Source organism: Peromyscus leucopus, chromosome 5 (genome assembly GCF_004664715.2).
Source record: "Peromyscus leucopus breed LL Stock chromosome 5, UCI_PerLeu_2.1, whole genome shotgun sequence".
NCBI lineage: Eukaryota > Metazoa > Chordata > Mammalia > Rodentia > Cricetidae > Peromyscus > Peromyscus leucopus.
Window position 1 is genome coordinate 23,064,269 of NC_051067.1, and position 14,964 is coordinate 23,079,232.

Here is a 14,964-nt window from a genome sequence, read left to right on the forward strand (position 1 = left end):
GATATTTTTTATGTATTTATGGCTTTGTAATAGATGCTAATATAATTGACATCGTTTTGTGGGCATTGCCCAGAGGCACATTATTATCAAATCATATATTTTTGTATAGAAGAGATAGCTGTTCATATTTTACATGTTTAAAATGTTGAACTTGAAATAGTAATTTATCCTAGTCCTGATGGTTATGTGTATTTGTACAATTTTATTGTCTCAAAGCTAATAAAAATTCCTTGGCGTTTCTGAGAAACATGGTCTCTGAATAGATATATGGTTAACTAGTGTGGTTTTCTACTATTAAACTTTATATTCTGTGGTCCAGTTTGTTGTGGTTATTTTTCATCTTTTTAATCAGCATATAATATGTTCAGTATCATTATGACATTTCTGAAGACTGTGTTTCTGCGGCTCTCCTTTTTCCCATCTCCCCCACCCCTCTGCTGCTCCTTTCCCTGTTGTGTCCCATCTGCCCACTCCTACCCTTCCTCCTCACCTAATAGTGCCCTCTCTTGGTCTCTTTTCCAGCTCTGTAGACTTTATCAACCCTTGTCCTTTTTGCATACATACATGTACACATTATAGGCCAGGAGCCACATCGGAGGAAGCACATGCAGTTTTAGCCTGTGTTTGGGCCACCTTGCTTGATATTATACTTTCTAGATCCATCCATTTTCTTAAGAATGTCATTTCATTGAGCCGGGCGTTGGTGGCGCACGCCTTTAATCCCAGCACTCGGGAGGCAGAGCCAGGTGGATCTCTGTGAGTTCGAGGCCAGCCTGGGCTACCAAGTGAGCTCCAGGAAAGGCGCAAAGCTACACAGAGAAACCCTGTCTCAAAAAACCAAAAAAAAAAAAAAAAAAAAAAAAAAAAAAACAAACCAAAAAAAAAGAATGTCATTTCATTTTTTGTTATAATTTTTCATATCTGCAGCATATTTTCATTATCCATTCATCTGTTAATGGTTATCTTAAGCTGGTTTCATATCCTTGCTATAAGTATAGCCACAGTAAATGTGTGTGCAAGCATCCCCTGCTATCATTAGTATAGCCGTAGTAAATATGTGTGCAAGCGTTCCTTGCTATCATTAGTATAGCAGCAGTAAATGTGTGTGCAAGCGTCCCTTGCTATTGTAAGTATAGCAGCAGTAAATGTGTGTGCAAGCGTCCCTTGCTATCGTAAGTATAGCAGCAGTAAATGTGTGTGCAAGCATCCCTTGCTATCGTTAGTATAGCAACAGTAAATGTGTGTGCAAGCATCCCTTGCTATCGTTAGTATAGCAACAGTAAATGTGTGTGCAAGTGTCCCTTGCTATCATAAGTATAGCAGCAGTAAATGTGTGTGCAAGCGTCCCTGGCAGGGGATGAGTCCTTCTCAGGGGTTGTTGCTTTAACTTCTTTGTGGCAGTTTCAGGTTTAGAGTATGAGTTCCCAGGTACCCTTCATCATCTTCCAACTTTCCCTATTATCAACATCTTGAATTGCTGTGGGACCCCTCCCTCCCTGCCTCCCTCCCTCCTCCTCCTTGCCTTTTTCTTTCCTCTCCTATGCTGGGATGGAACCTAAGGCTTCATACATGCTAAGCTACACTAACTCATACTCTCAGTCCCTAGAATCTATAACATCTCTAATTGTTCTATTCTAGAACTCCATAGCTGGAATCACAGAATACGATAACTCTTTTATACTGGCTACTTTCATTTAGCAATTGTGCATTTAAAATTCCTCCTATTTTTATATTTATGTCTGTATCAAATTTTGTTGTCACATACATACTAAAGGACATTTTCAATGGTTCCATATCTGGGCAGGGGAATTGTAAATTCAAGTCCTGTCTGGGCCATATAACAAATTCAAAGACAGACTGGACAACTTAGCAAGACCCTGCCTCAAAATCAGCAAAAGCCTGGTCAGTGGTAGATCGCTTGCCTGGCACACACAAAGCTCTGGGGTACAGCTCAGATGGAGGTGTGGTAGAACACTTGCCTAACATGTATGAGACTCTAGGTCTAATGCTCAGCACTGCTAAACAAAATCAAAAAACACAATGAAATGAAACGAAAAGCATACATGTATAGCTAAGATTTGCCTAGCATATGCGTGGCCCTACAATTGATCCTCAGCACCACAAACAATATTCCAGCTGGGAATGGTGGCACACACCTGTAGTCCCAGGTACTTGGGAGGCAGAGGCAGGATTACTTGAGCTTAAGTGAACATGACCAGCCTGGGCAACATGGTATAACCAGATCTCAAACTATTTAAATCTGATTCTCCAGAGACTGCAACTACACCACACACCACTCAATTGTAAACATTTTGTTGTTGTTTTTTTAACGCCATGGGTTTGGTACAACTACAATGTGGAAGGCAATCACTATGACAAAGAGCCACCGAATCATTTCAGATTTAATTAAAGTGTTTAAGACAGCATCATCAAGCATCTGTCCTTTCACTACAGCAGAGTCTACAGCAGGCTGTGAAAACAGACCTGGGGTCTCAGATGAGAAAATGAGTCAGTGCTCCGTTACAGAAGCATGCAGTCCACAATACAGTACCCTGGTCGGCTACACAGAATTCTGGGCATTACAATTCAAGAGTGCTAAATCCTCTAACACCAGCATACCTGTAACACCAGCACTCAGGAAAATGAATTGTGAGTTCAAGGCCACCCTGGAGTATATAGAAAGATCCTGCCTTAAAAAAAAGACATGCATGTCAAGACATCCTATCTATGTTATGAACATGGTGCAGATATTCAAAATCATGTTTAAGGATGAGCTGGATGGGAGTTGCATCTCTAATTCTAGCACTTGGAAGATAGATGCAAGGTGGTGAGCACAGGTAGGTAGCTCAGGCTACAAAGGGAGACTGCATTTGAAGACACCAAGCCTGCTCTCGAGACACTTAAGCACAGATGTGACATTAAGTCCGTTTCCATTACAGTCCTATCTTAGAAATTCTCAAAGGATTTTGTGTGTGTGTTCGTTTTGTTTTTGTTTTCTGAGACAGTGTTTCATATAGCACAGGTTAGCTTCAAACTTACAAAACTAAATATGACCTTGAACTCATGATCTTCCTGCTTCTCCATTCAAGGTATTGGGACTATAACCATGTCCCACTATATCCACGTAGTTCACAATTTTTTTTCCCTTTGGTTTTACGAGACAAGGTTTTTTTGGTAGTTTTGGTGCCTGTCCTGGATCTCGCTCTGTAGACCAGGCTGGCCTGGAACTCAAGAGATCCACCTGGCTCTGCCTCCTGAGTGCTGGGATTACAGGCATGAGCCACATTTTTTCCCCCCCCCTGGGACAGGGTTTCTCTGTGTAACAGCCCTGGCTATCCTGGAACTTAATTTGTAGACCAGGCTGGCCTTGAACTCACAGAGACCTGCCTGCCTCTACCTCCCAAGTGCTGGGATTAAAGGTGTATTCCACCACAATAATTTTTAAAACAAGCTTCCAGGCAATGTAGAGTCAAACAATTCCTTGGTCATTTCAAATGGGGAATCCCTAACTATGATGTTCATGGGATCTCCTCAAAGCTCTGCACTGTTCTGCCATCCACATCTCAAGCTACATCCCAGACACTCTGACAAAGGAGACACCAGAGAATTGTTCTTAATAGCAAACTTTATTTTCACTGGTATTTCACTGAGACATAATTTCATAGCAGACCTACGAAAAAGATCCCACATCATAAATGTCACCAAGAGGTTTCACACACTTCTAGGAAGGACATGTGGCTCTGGGGCCCTGTGTGCTGACACCCAACATTGCACCCCTTGTTTACTAGCACAGAAGGGTGAGATGTCATCACACAAGAATGAAACTGCATGAAGGTTAGTAGCTGGTCTCAGGTTCAACACCCGCCACCCGGGTGAAATCTCATCTTCTACCTCAGGGTGCTCAGGGTATCTTTGTAAAATGTCAGGATATGTAAATATGCTGCACTTCTTCCTTCAGACATTATAAATGTGGACGTTTGGAGAGTTTCAATTCTTCATGAGCCCAAGCAGGGGTGTGGCTACTATGGATGGGGAGAACTCAGCACACTAATTCCAAGCTTGGCAACCATCAGCAAACTGTTTAAGAAAAAACAAGTCATCAGGAAAAAGACACCACAGGTGACTTCTTTTAGCAAAACTTTCAATAAAGGACACTCAAATAACTAAGCAACAGGGAACCAAAACGGACAGTCTCATGCAGCCACACCCAAGGGTTTGGACAGAGGCTGTGACAGTGTAATAATGCAGGCGAGTCTATGACAGTCCAGAGAGCAAATCCAAGATCATGTCTACAATGAATGAATACACTTAAGTGCTAAATCAACCACAAAGGCTTGTGTAGCCTTTCCTACTTGTATACAACCTTAAAAGAATGGGGATTGAAGTCTAGGATCAGGTACACTGAAGTGAGCGAATTCTGACGGTATGAAGCGTCTGGAGTGAAAAACTAACCACTGTCTGGGTAAAGAGAGATGGAGTGTAAAGTACCTGGCACCCGCGATTAAACCGGCAGGCATAAATTTCCCAGAGTTGTAGAATCTCATCCCCATGATGCCAGCCAAGGTCCCAGATGTAGCTGAGAAAAAGAAGTCAAAAAATCAGCACATCCTACACGCAGGGGAGGAGGGAGTCCCACCCACCTTTCCAGGCCCATAAAACAAAGGCTGAAAAGCGAACAGCGAGGTTTGTACAGACACAGGGGCCTGTGAGACTGGGGGTGGGGGTGGGGGCGGGCGGCGGCATTCTACAGTCAAGGGAACAAAAATGAAGATCGAGTGGACCCACGATGTTTGAGAGAGGAAGAAACGAGGAAAAGCTTCTGAAAGGGAGGGGAAAGCCAGGGACTTAAGAGGAAGTGGGCTCAGAGCTCCTTCCTTTTCTAAAGGAGTCAAAGTTGACGGCATGTGAACTTTATGTGTAGGACCCCACAACAGAAGAGACCCTACACAAAAATGCAAACAAATGATGGATCCTAGACAGCTCACAGTTCAGGAGCCAAAGCCCTGATAGAAGAGCCGCTTGGAGGAAGAGGGAAATGGATAAAGGGATGGCCTGGAAGCTGAAGGCTGTAACCAACACCAGTGGCTGCTGCTTCTTCAATCAAGCACACGTGGGATCACTTGAGAGCAAAATTCTGGGATGCGAGGGGCAGAAGCGGTCTACCAGGCATTCCAAACCATGAGGAAGCTGTTGGGAAGAACCGACAGCCCAGTTCATCCTCCCCTCAGATTGCCCACAGCGGGCCTCCCTTCCTATCCCACAGCCAGTGTGCAGAGTCCTCTCCGTGACACCTTGGAGAGGGTTCGAGATGCACGTGTGGGTGTGAGAGGCACAGAGGAGCCACACCCCTGGCAAGAGCCAGCACCAGGGTGGAGACCAAGAAAAATGTGCCAAAGATCACCGTAAGAAGCCATCATCTGCCCCCCCTCCCCACCAGGGGCTGCACCAGGGCACTTATCTACAGTTCCACAGAGTCACATTACCCAACTTCCCAGTGAACTTGAATGGTCCCCAAAGGCAAGGTCTGTGTCTTACACAATTAACTGACTATAAAAGGGGAGAGACGTTCAATGGGGAAAAGGTTACATGGACTCAGGACCTCGTGGGATGTGTGAGATTTCTCTCTACGTTCCAAGCAAGCTGTCTTTAGTATGAAACCTCAATAGTTAACACACACTGTCTAGTCCAGTTTAAAACAAATCTCGCTGGGAAAATTAAATCCATGCTGTATGCTACCCTTCTGCATTCTGTATAAAGAAAGGAAACAATCCAGGGTTCTCCACGACGAAACCCACCTATACCTTGGCAGAAGCAGGTGACCTGGTAGTAAGAAGAACCTGCCACACATGCCCACCAGAGTCTCACCGCCAAGCCGAACACAGCTGCAGAGCTTGAGGCAGACCTACCTAGGAAAACCCACACGTTCCTGGGATCCTGGGACAGCTGGTAAGCACCAAGGCCTGCTAGGCTCCCAAAGAAGAGTCCCGCAGCCAGGGACGGCACACTACCTGGGGAAGCAAACAGGCACACATCTGGGTTGTCATGTCAGACGTTACATATGGAATCTACAAGACCCCCGTCCCTGCAGAGGAAAACTGCAAAAGAGAGTTCCTAGAAGATTATAGTCAGAGGGTTCCCAGCATGGGGGAGTCTGGGGAGTCTTCCAGAGAAGTCAGGGTCTTACCATCCCTGCCCTCTCTCCTTTAGGAGGTATGACTCAATACAGTGTTTGTCTGGCCCACACAAGGCCTTGGTTTGAGGCTGGTGTTACACAGATAATACAGAGAGACAAGAGGTTTCCTACTTGAGGAGCTGAGCGCACATTGGGATCTGGTGTATGGCAATGGATGATAACAACCATCACTACCACCTCTGCCTATCTGTATGTAAACAGGCAAAAAAAAAAAAAAAGAAAGAAAGAAAGAGAGAGAGAGAGAGAGAGAGAGAGAGAGAGAGAAAGAAAGAAAGAAAGAAAGAAAGAAAGAAAGAAAGAAAGAAAGAAAGAAAGAAAGAAAGAAAGAAAGAAAGAAAGAAAGAAAGAAAAAGAGAGAAAGATGCCTGGCTCAATTTGGCCAGATAATCAAAGGCCAGGGCAGGAAGAGCCACGAGTCTGACTATGCAGGCTGCACTCAGGGGCCTAAAACAAACCGGAGTCAAGCAAAATTAGGCTTCAAGGACCCCAGGGACCCACATTTCACTGGACTAAGGTGACAATTTTAAAAGTAACAGGAAAGGCTTACCTGCTTTTGCATAGCCAATAATCCCACCAGTAGCAACCAGGGCTGCATAGCCGAAGCCGAGATAATGTAAAGGCACCCTGAAATGGCAAAAGAGAGATGCCAGTGCCAACCAAGTTTAAAACCCGAAGCACAAAATCACGGGATGGAGCCAGTGTGATGCTCAGGATTGGTAAAGATGTGCCCCCAAGGCCGGCAGTCTGAGTTTGATTACATTACAGGGCAGAAGGAGAAAACCAACACTGTCCTCTGACCCCTACACATGCAACATGGCACAAATGCATCCACACAAATCAACGTAATTTTTTTAATTATTGCCTGGGACAAAAGGGTCATTTCCAGCAAATCCTGTCACTGTATGGATAGAAATAAGAGGCTGAGTGACGTGCCTACTCACAGAACTAGCCAGTAGCCTAGCTGGATTCAAATCCAGGTCCCAGGCCACTAGTCCAGGGATCATGCCACAACCCACGTTGCCCCTAGGCTGTGCCAGGCCGAAGGCTCCTGTCACGTGCTCTGGTTTTAGAAGCTCCCGGTGATTCTATTCCTACGCATTGGGCACTTACAGGGGGCCACTGTCCTTCTGCATTTTTCAGTCACTTTGGAGACCAACCAGGCCTGCACCTGTGGAGGAGTGGTCAGAGCAGTTAGAACACTCAGGCCTCCAGCAGTCGGAAAGACATGAGTTCAAAGTACAGCTCTCGGTGTTGGTGCAAGAGGTCCTTGGGCACGCAGCCTCTGGTCACCCTAGCTCTGCTACCTAGTGAAGGTAACTGGGTAACAAAACCTTCCTACTGTATGTACAGAAATGCTGGAGAGACTTCTAGCATTTTTTACTACAACTTCCGCTATAGCACGGGCCCACAGAAGTGACTCCTGCTCCTGCTTGGCACCTGTCCAGAGCTGTTTCATCAGTTAATTGATTGGCTGCTGAATCAGAAACCAAACGGCCTTATGCCTCAACTCAACTCTGCTTATCCTCTCTGAGAGTCAGGACCAGGGCTGCTTCCTCGCAAACGTCAACACTCAACTCAGGAACTTTTAGAAACCCTTGGATCCGACCCTCAACTCCTGCTAGGCTGGAGCGAGGGACTAGAAAATGCCCGGGGACCTGAGTCACAATGCACTGGACGCGACATGCCTACAAAGTAACTAACTCCGGCTGTCTTACAGAACAGCCCTCCGCAGCACCAGCACCGAAGCAAGCGCGTTTGGGTTTGCACACCGGCAAGGCGCGGAGCCTCCGGGTCGGGCGACAGTCAGAACCAACCGCGGAGAGACAGAATTTTAGAGGCATGGAGAGCGGGCCGGTGAAGCGGGCTCAGCAGAGTGCCCCGGCGAGTCCCGCGCGCCTGCGGGCCGGCAGGCCGCGTGCGGAACAGTTCCCGAGTGGCAAAATACGCAAAGTAAGGACACACCCACCGCCACCGGAGTCGGAGCCTGGAGGCCTGCGCTGGAGAACCGAGGGCGAGCACACGGCGAGGAAGGGAGGTCAGGACTCTGGTCTGGGGACGTCACCGCGCGCGCCGCATCCGAGCGGGAAGGGCGGGGCTTAAGGCGACGGGCGGAGCCTAGGGGGGGAGGCTGGGCGTCATCTAAGGCGGGGCCTTAGGGGAGGGGAGGGGCCTTAGGCGAGAGGGGCGGGGCTTGATCCCGGGCTGGTAGCGTTTTGCATTCCCCTGAGCAGCGGGTTCATCTTCCCGGTCTCAGTCCCGCAATAGCTGGTGACCCGGGAGACCTGAGGACCTGGCAAGACGGGCGAGAGGGAGGTGCAGTGCCTGGCACGTAAGCTGCCATTGGGAGGATGAGATGGAGGGGTGGTTAGCCAAGAGAAATGTAAAGACAACATCCAAAATTAACGGCCAGTGTCTCTGTTATTAAATCAAACGTTTACATCTGAGTTTTTTTTTATCTGCATAAATGCCTCAGGATGAAAGCCCTTGGGATGATTCCTCGAGCCAGCAGGAACATAGATAGCAGCTGGAAAAATACACAGGATACCAAAGAAGGAAGAAAATCCTTCACATTGCCCCCACAATTGCTATAGAAACTGCAGGAGGGAAGAGGAAGGGCAACAGGAAACAGGCAGAGTCCCAGACTTGGGCATCATAAGCCATAGGAGCTCTCTATTCTTTAGCTGGATGGTTCCAAAAGCAGTGCAGGGTGTGGCCTCTACAGGTGCCTTCACCACACAGGAGTGTGGGTTGTTTTTTGGTTTTGGTTTTGTCTTTATTAATGTAGCTTATGGGTTAGAGTGGCCTTGTCTAATCTTTCCCCTCCCTCTGCTCTCCAAATTCTCTTCTGAATAGCATTGGCCTTAATCAGACAAACCTGTTTCTTTGTATAATCACACACACACACACACACACACACACACACACACACACACACACACACACACGTTTACTTTCTTGGGTTCAAGGTTAGCCAATTGATCTTACTCCTAGGTAAAGGTCTTTCATCTTACCCTTTCTGCTGGAAATGCCCTTCTTACATTCTAAAAATTCAATCTCATCTCTTAGATTCTTTATTTCATAGCAAACTGTGGTATTCAAAGGAAGGTACCCAAGCCACACAGAAGAAAGGCCACAGGCCAAACCACAGCACTGGAAAGGGGGTTGAAGGTTTAGTTGGTGGTAGAGTACAAGGCTCTGGGTTAGGTTCCCAGCACAAGTGGGGTTGGGGGGGGGGGTTAGACTTGAGGTGCCTAGTTTAAAATCAGTTTAAATCAAACAGGGAAAACAGAATAGGAGCCATCAGGAGAGGATGCCAGCCTGTAGAAGAGGCATGCCAGCCACATGTGGAAGCAACTCAGTATGTATACACTGTTACCCACCTACCCCACATCTGTCATCAGCCTCTGTGCTGTGGACAGATCTTAAGGGGAGACGTTTAAACAGTGAGCCAATCTAGTTCAAGAATTTCTGCCCTGGGGATATTAGGCAACATTTACTCCTCATAAGGTCTCAGATACAAGCCAAAGCTCACCCTGAGGAACCAATGAGTCTCTTAAGGTTGCTTACAGAGAATGGCTGAGGGGTTACAGACAGGAGTGTGAGTGACCCTAAAGCAGTCGCATTATAAGGTCTGCACCCAGCATGAATGATGGCTTCCTTATAGCTGCATAGATAGAGCCCTGTTGCAGAATATTTATTTACACTGTAAAGATGTGTCTCTGCCTAAGGCACCTTCTGATTTGGTTTAATAAAGAGTTAAATGGTCAATAGCTAGGCAGGAGAGGATAGGCGAATTTCCAAGGAGAGGAAGAGGAGGAGGAAACTAGGTGCACAAATTTCGCCAGACTTGAAGCAAGTCAGACATGTTCTACTGAGGAAAGGTAAAAGCCATGTGGTAGAACACAGATTAAAAGAAGCAGATTATTTTGAGTTATAAGAGCTAGTTGAGAAAAAGCCCAAGCTAAGGTTAAGCTTTCATAATTAATAGTAAGTCTCCATGTCATTATTTGCAGGCTGGCGGTTCAAAAAAGTCCAACAAGAAAGCTTGCTGCATTTGGTGCCCTATATGGGTGGGCACGTAAATCCACTTAAGACCCAAAAAAGCTTTCTGGTGACCTCAGCCTCTCAGGTAGGCTCACTACTCATGACATACAGAGACACAGCTCCTTTAAAAGACTAGGGCCTGGAGAGATGGCTCAGAGGTTAAGAGCACTAACTGCTCTTCCAGAGGTCCTGAGTTCAATTCCCAGCACCCACATGGTGGCTCACAACCACTTGTAATGAGATCTGGGACCCTCTTCTGGCCTGCAGGGACACAGGCAGGCAGAATACTGTATACCTAATAAATAAATCTTTTTTTTTTTTTTTGAACAGATTTAATTCACTTTATTTTTCTTGTATAAAAACCCTTATGTGGTGGCCACAGCTGGAGCCTGGGTTCTCTGAACAGACACTCTGGTGTGGGTTTTCACAAGATGGTCAGTGAATTCCTGATAAGGAGATTTGGTGAACACAGTCTCTTTCCAGAGGTTGGGGGTCAGGTAGCTGTAGGTCTTGGAGATGGCATCAAGGGTGGCCTTGGCAAAGTTGCCCGGGGTGGCAGTGCAGCCCCTGGCTGACGTGTAGCAGTCATCAATACCGGCCACCATCAGTAACATCTTAGGCACAGGAACAGAGACGATGCCAGTGCCCCTGGGGTCAGGGATGAGACGCACCAACACAGAGCCACAGTGGCCTGTCACTTTGCACGGGACAGTGTGGGGCTTGCCAATCTTGTTCCCCTAGTAGCCTCTGGGCTGGAGGGATAGCTCAGCCGTTAAAGGCTAGGCTCACAACCAAAAATAAATAAATAAATCTTAAAAAAAAAAAAAAAAAAAAAAAAAGACCCTGCTGTACAGCAGAGCACTTGAGCAGCTGATGTGCTAGGTAACAACACCTGCTGCATTTCCAACACAGAAACTTCTCAGAGCTAGGGCAAAAATGCAGCTCCCAGCATGAAGCTCTCGATGAGGGGGCAGAGCCAGCCATGCAGGGGAAACCTAGCCAGCCATATGAGGTTTTAAGGTTTGGCTCACACAAAGAAGGCTGCAGACTCATGAAAAGCCAGGCCCAGACCAAAACAAAACCAAACCACCTCTGAACAGTTACACTATTTTTAATATGCTTAGGTGCTAAAGAAAAAAAGTAATGGGTATAGACAGTCATTAAAAAATAATTTGGCCAGGCGGTGGTGGTGCATGCCTGTAATCCCAGCACTCGGGAGGCAGAGGCAGGTGGATCTCTGTGAGTTCGAGGCCAGCCTGGGCTACAGAGCTAGTCCAGGACAGGCTCCAAAGCTACAGAGAAACCCTGTCTCGGGAAAAAAAAAATGAAAATAATAAAGTCTTGAAAGAGAGACTGAAGTAATATAAAAATAAGACATGTAAAGATAAAAACATATAAGTGTCTGGATCCTGTACGGTGCTTTGTTGACTTTAAATTTTTTAAATGCTAATAAACAAGAACCATAGCTGCTGAGAGACATTGGATTATGAAAACTACTAAATTAAACTAATATATATTTTAAGAATGTCTTTTTTTTTAAAGTAAAACACCAAAAGAATTAATTATTTCCCACTTTATGGATATAGATATGGTACACTTGCACTTGGGTAATAATTATTCATTTGAGAAGGAATGTTTTTGAGTTACAAACATACTAAGAGACCAATTTTGCAGAGACTTGGAAGAAACCAGGCTGACCGTCCCTTCATGGCAATTATGTTGAAAACAAGAAGGAAGGGCTGGAGAAGTGACTCAGAAGGTAAAAGCTTGCTGTGCAAGCAGGATGACCAGAGTTAGATCCCCAGAACCTACATGAGAAGTCAGCTGTGCTGGTGGACCTCGGAAATCCCAGCAGTCCTACAGAAACGGGAGGTAGAGGAAGGAGTTGGCTTGGGGGCCATGTAGCCTGGAAAAACAAGAGAGACCCCAAATTGCCAAGGTAGAAAGTGAGTACTGATCCCTGAAAGTTGTCCTGTAGCATCAAATGTGTGCTGTGGTACACACACACACACACACACACACACACACACACACACACACAAATAACAAAGGTTAAATAAATATGGATGTATTTTCCTTTTGTCATACAAACAGCTACTTAGATAAGACTTTAATTTCTTCTCTTAAATCTACTATGTCTTGCCGGGCGGTGGTGGCGCACGCCTTTAATCCCAGCACTCGGGAGGCAGAGGCAGGCGGATCTCTGTGAGTTCGAGGCCAGCCTGGGCTACCAAGTGAGTCCCAGGAAAGGCGCAAAGCTCCACAGAGAAACCCTGTCTCGAAAAATCAAAAAAAAAAAAAAAAAAAAAAAAAAAAAAAAGAAGAAGAAGAAAAGAAAAAGGAAAGATGGGATGTTTCCTTTAAAAAAAAATTGACAAAAAAAATCTATGTCTTTCTGAGAGGTAGAAAATGCTTATTTTACATTTTCCATAATGAAATTAAATGGAATTTTCACTGTCTGTCTGTCCTTCCAAATATGCAGTCAATAAAGGGAACCAGCATGTGCTGTGGATATTGCTCTATATAAATAAAACACTGATGGCCAATGACCAGGCAGGAGGTAGGTGGGACAAGGAGAGAGGAGAATTCTGGGAAGCGGAAGGCTGAGGAGGAGACACTGCAGCCACTGCCAGGAGAAGCAGCATGTGAAGACGCCGGTAAGCCACCAGCCACGTGGCAAGGTATAGATTTATAGAAATGGGTTAATTTAAGATAAAAGAACAGTTAGCAAGAAGCCTGCCACGGCCATACAGTTTATAAGTGATATAAGCGTCTGAGTGATTATTTTATAAGTGGATTGTGGGACTGCGGGGCTTGGGGAACCTGGAGAGAAGCCCTCCAGCAACAGCCATGCATCTGAGAGATGAGTCTGATGAGTGTGTCTGCATCTCCAGTACTCAGAACTGGGCCTCATAATCACCTTGAGAATTTTGCAAATGTAGATTTTGATTCAGTAAATCTAGTAAGGCCTGTATGTGGACAGTTAACATTTCATTGAGATTCTGATACAACTCTGACATAAGAACCTCTGAAGAGATAGGTGAATTCACAGATCTCACAAACTTAAGACATCTCTAGAAGAGTCAGCCAAGCTGTCCTTCCCAATGACACAACTTCTACTTCCCTATTAAGGCATTTTAAAGAGAATTATTCTCTCCATTCATTGCCATTCAGAAGGTCTTTCCAATTTCCTCATGGGTACTCCCCCCACCCCATTCCCTATGCCCTCATATGATATGCCATAGTACTTGTATTCAACTATGCAATCCCCATCCTTACACTTTAAATCATTTTAAATTATCCCAGCACTACCTGTAGTCAATAATACAATGTAAATATTATACAAATAGTTTTGTCATTGTATTGATGAGCTGATGCACAAAGGGTAATCATTGCTGAGACATTGGATTGTAGAAAAAAAACTGCTAAATTAAACCAGCCTATATATTTTAAGAATGTCTTAACTTCAGAATGGAAGTCAAAAAATATGTTGCTTTGGGAGAGAGGTCATGCTTTTTGTTTCCTGTGGATTTCTTCAAAATTAATAAAGATCAGATTTGACTGGGGGGAAGACCTCCTGAGGATCTTGGCTACAGACACCAGAAGCCAGGAAAGAGTACAGACAGGTGATGTATATGCTGATCCCTCTACATGGGAATAGCTCTGAGACTGGATGAGACATGATAAATCTTGTTAGCTACAGAGTCCTCATGATTTATTATTACATGCCATCCTTTCATATGACATGGATAGAGATTTATATTACAGTTTGGTTATGTAGTACAAATGGACTTATAAAGTTGACAGATGTCTTTTACCTGCTCAAACATAAAACGGAAAATCATCTTTAGCTTATTTGAGCATACCAGGCACGCACTACATACTTATGTTAATACAGATATCTATGTTACCTTTAAAAGTTTCTGTATTTTCAGAAAAAAAAAAAAAAAGGACCAGACACCAATGAAGGCAAGTTGCCCAGGTGATCCAGCCTCTCAGAATGCCTCTGTTGCAGTTTGCCCAAAGTTCTGCATTCAGAACAACTTCAAAGCTGCTGAGATTGTCCAGCCTCACAGACTACTCCAGCCAGGACTTCAGATAAGCTCTACACTTTCCCATTACACAGAGTCCAGACAAAAAAATAATACAGCTAGCTCTCCAGGACCTGACCATTATCCCAATTTTTTCAGCGTCCCCTAAAGATGTCATCACCCCAGACAACAGGAAGTCTAGAGAACATGATGCCCACATTCCCAAGAGGTAGGGTGGGTGGTTTTTATAGTCATTCAATCAATTATGGGTGTTTGTCATCATTTGGGGGAGTTATTTGCAAATTGTTACTAGTCATGGTCAGGCAGGGAGAAAACTAAGCAAAGTAGGTTAAATTCAGGAATCTCTTTCTGAAAAGAAAAAAGGAGATATAGGAATGATAAAATAAAAGGTAGATTATTGAATCTACTTTTAAACTAAAAAAAAAGCAGCTACTAGTCTCAAATATTTTCCATTGGTATGGACTTTTGTATACTGATACAAATTTAAGGTTATTTTTTGTTATAAGGGATTTATGTTGTTACTCTTGTTTAAGGTATTGCACCTATGCAGCTCATTAAAACATGTAAAGTTCTAGTTCTTGAAAGCTATTATTATAAACTGCTTAGGATAATTAAATATGTAGGTTAGTAGTCATCTGTAACAATGAAACTTGTAGTCACGTTAGGTATGTTTTC

The 14,964-nt window shown here is 44.8% G+C and overlaps 1 protein-coding gene across 2 annotated transcripts; it reads right to left on the reverse strand.

Moving 5' to 3' along the window:
* Positions 1-3,607: 3,607 nt before the first annotated feature.
* Positions 3,608-8,282, reverse strand: LOC114692108 (transmembrane protein 14C). Of its 2 annotated transcripts, none has more exons than XM_028867767.2 (6): positions 8,156-8,282; positions 7,304-7,361; positions 6,741-6,817; positions 5,907-6,008; positions 4,489-4,576; positions 3,608-4,077 (listed from the first exon to the last, which is right to left on the reverse strand). In XM_028867767.2, the coding sequence occupies exons 2-6, from the start codon at positions 7,324-7,326 to the stop codon at positions 4,023-4,025; spliced, it is 345 nt and encodes a 114-aa protein (XP_028723600.1). In that variant the 5' UTR covers positions 7,327-7,361; positions 8,156-8,282; the 3' UTR covers positions 3,608-4,022. The 2 variants fall into 2 exon arrangements, with proteins under 2 accessions (XP_028723600.1, XP_028723599.1); XM_028867766.2 differs by having other exon boundaries at positions 8,160-8,281.
* Between the last annotated feature and the right edge of the window lie 6,682 nt (positions 8,283-14,964).

Coding starts and splice junctions, on each gene's coding strand:
- LOC114692108 (XM_028867767.2), bottom strand. CDS start 7,326: ATGCAGAAGGACAGTGGCCCCCT. Junction 6,009..6,740: donor TATTGGCTATGCAAAAGCAG/GTAAGCCTTTCC, acceptor TTGCTTCCCCAG/GTAGTGTGCCGTCCCTGGCT. Junction 4,078..4,488: donor GGTTTAATCGCGGGTGCCAG/GTACTTTACACT, acceptor TTTCTTAAACAG/TTTGCTGATGGTTGCCAAGC.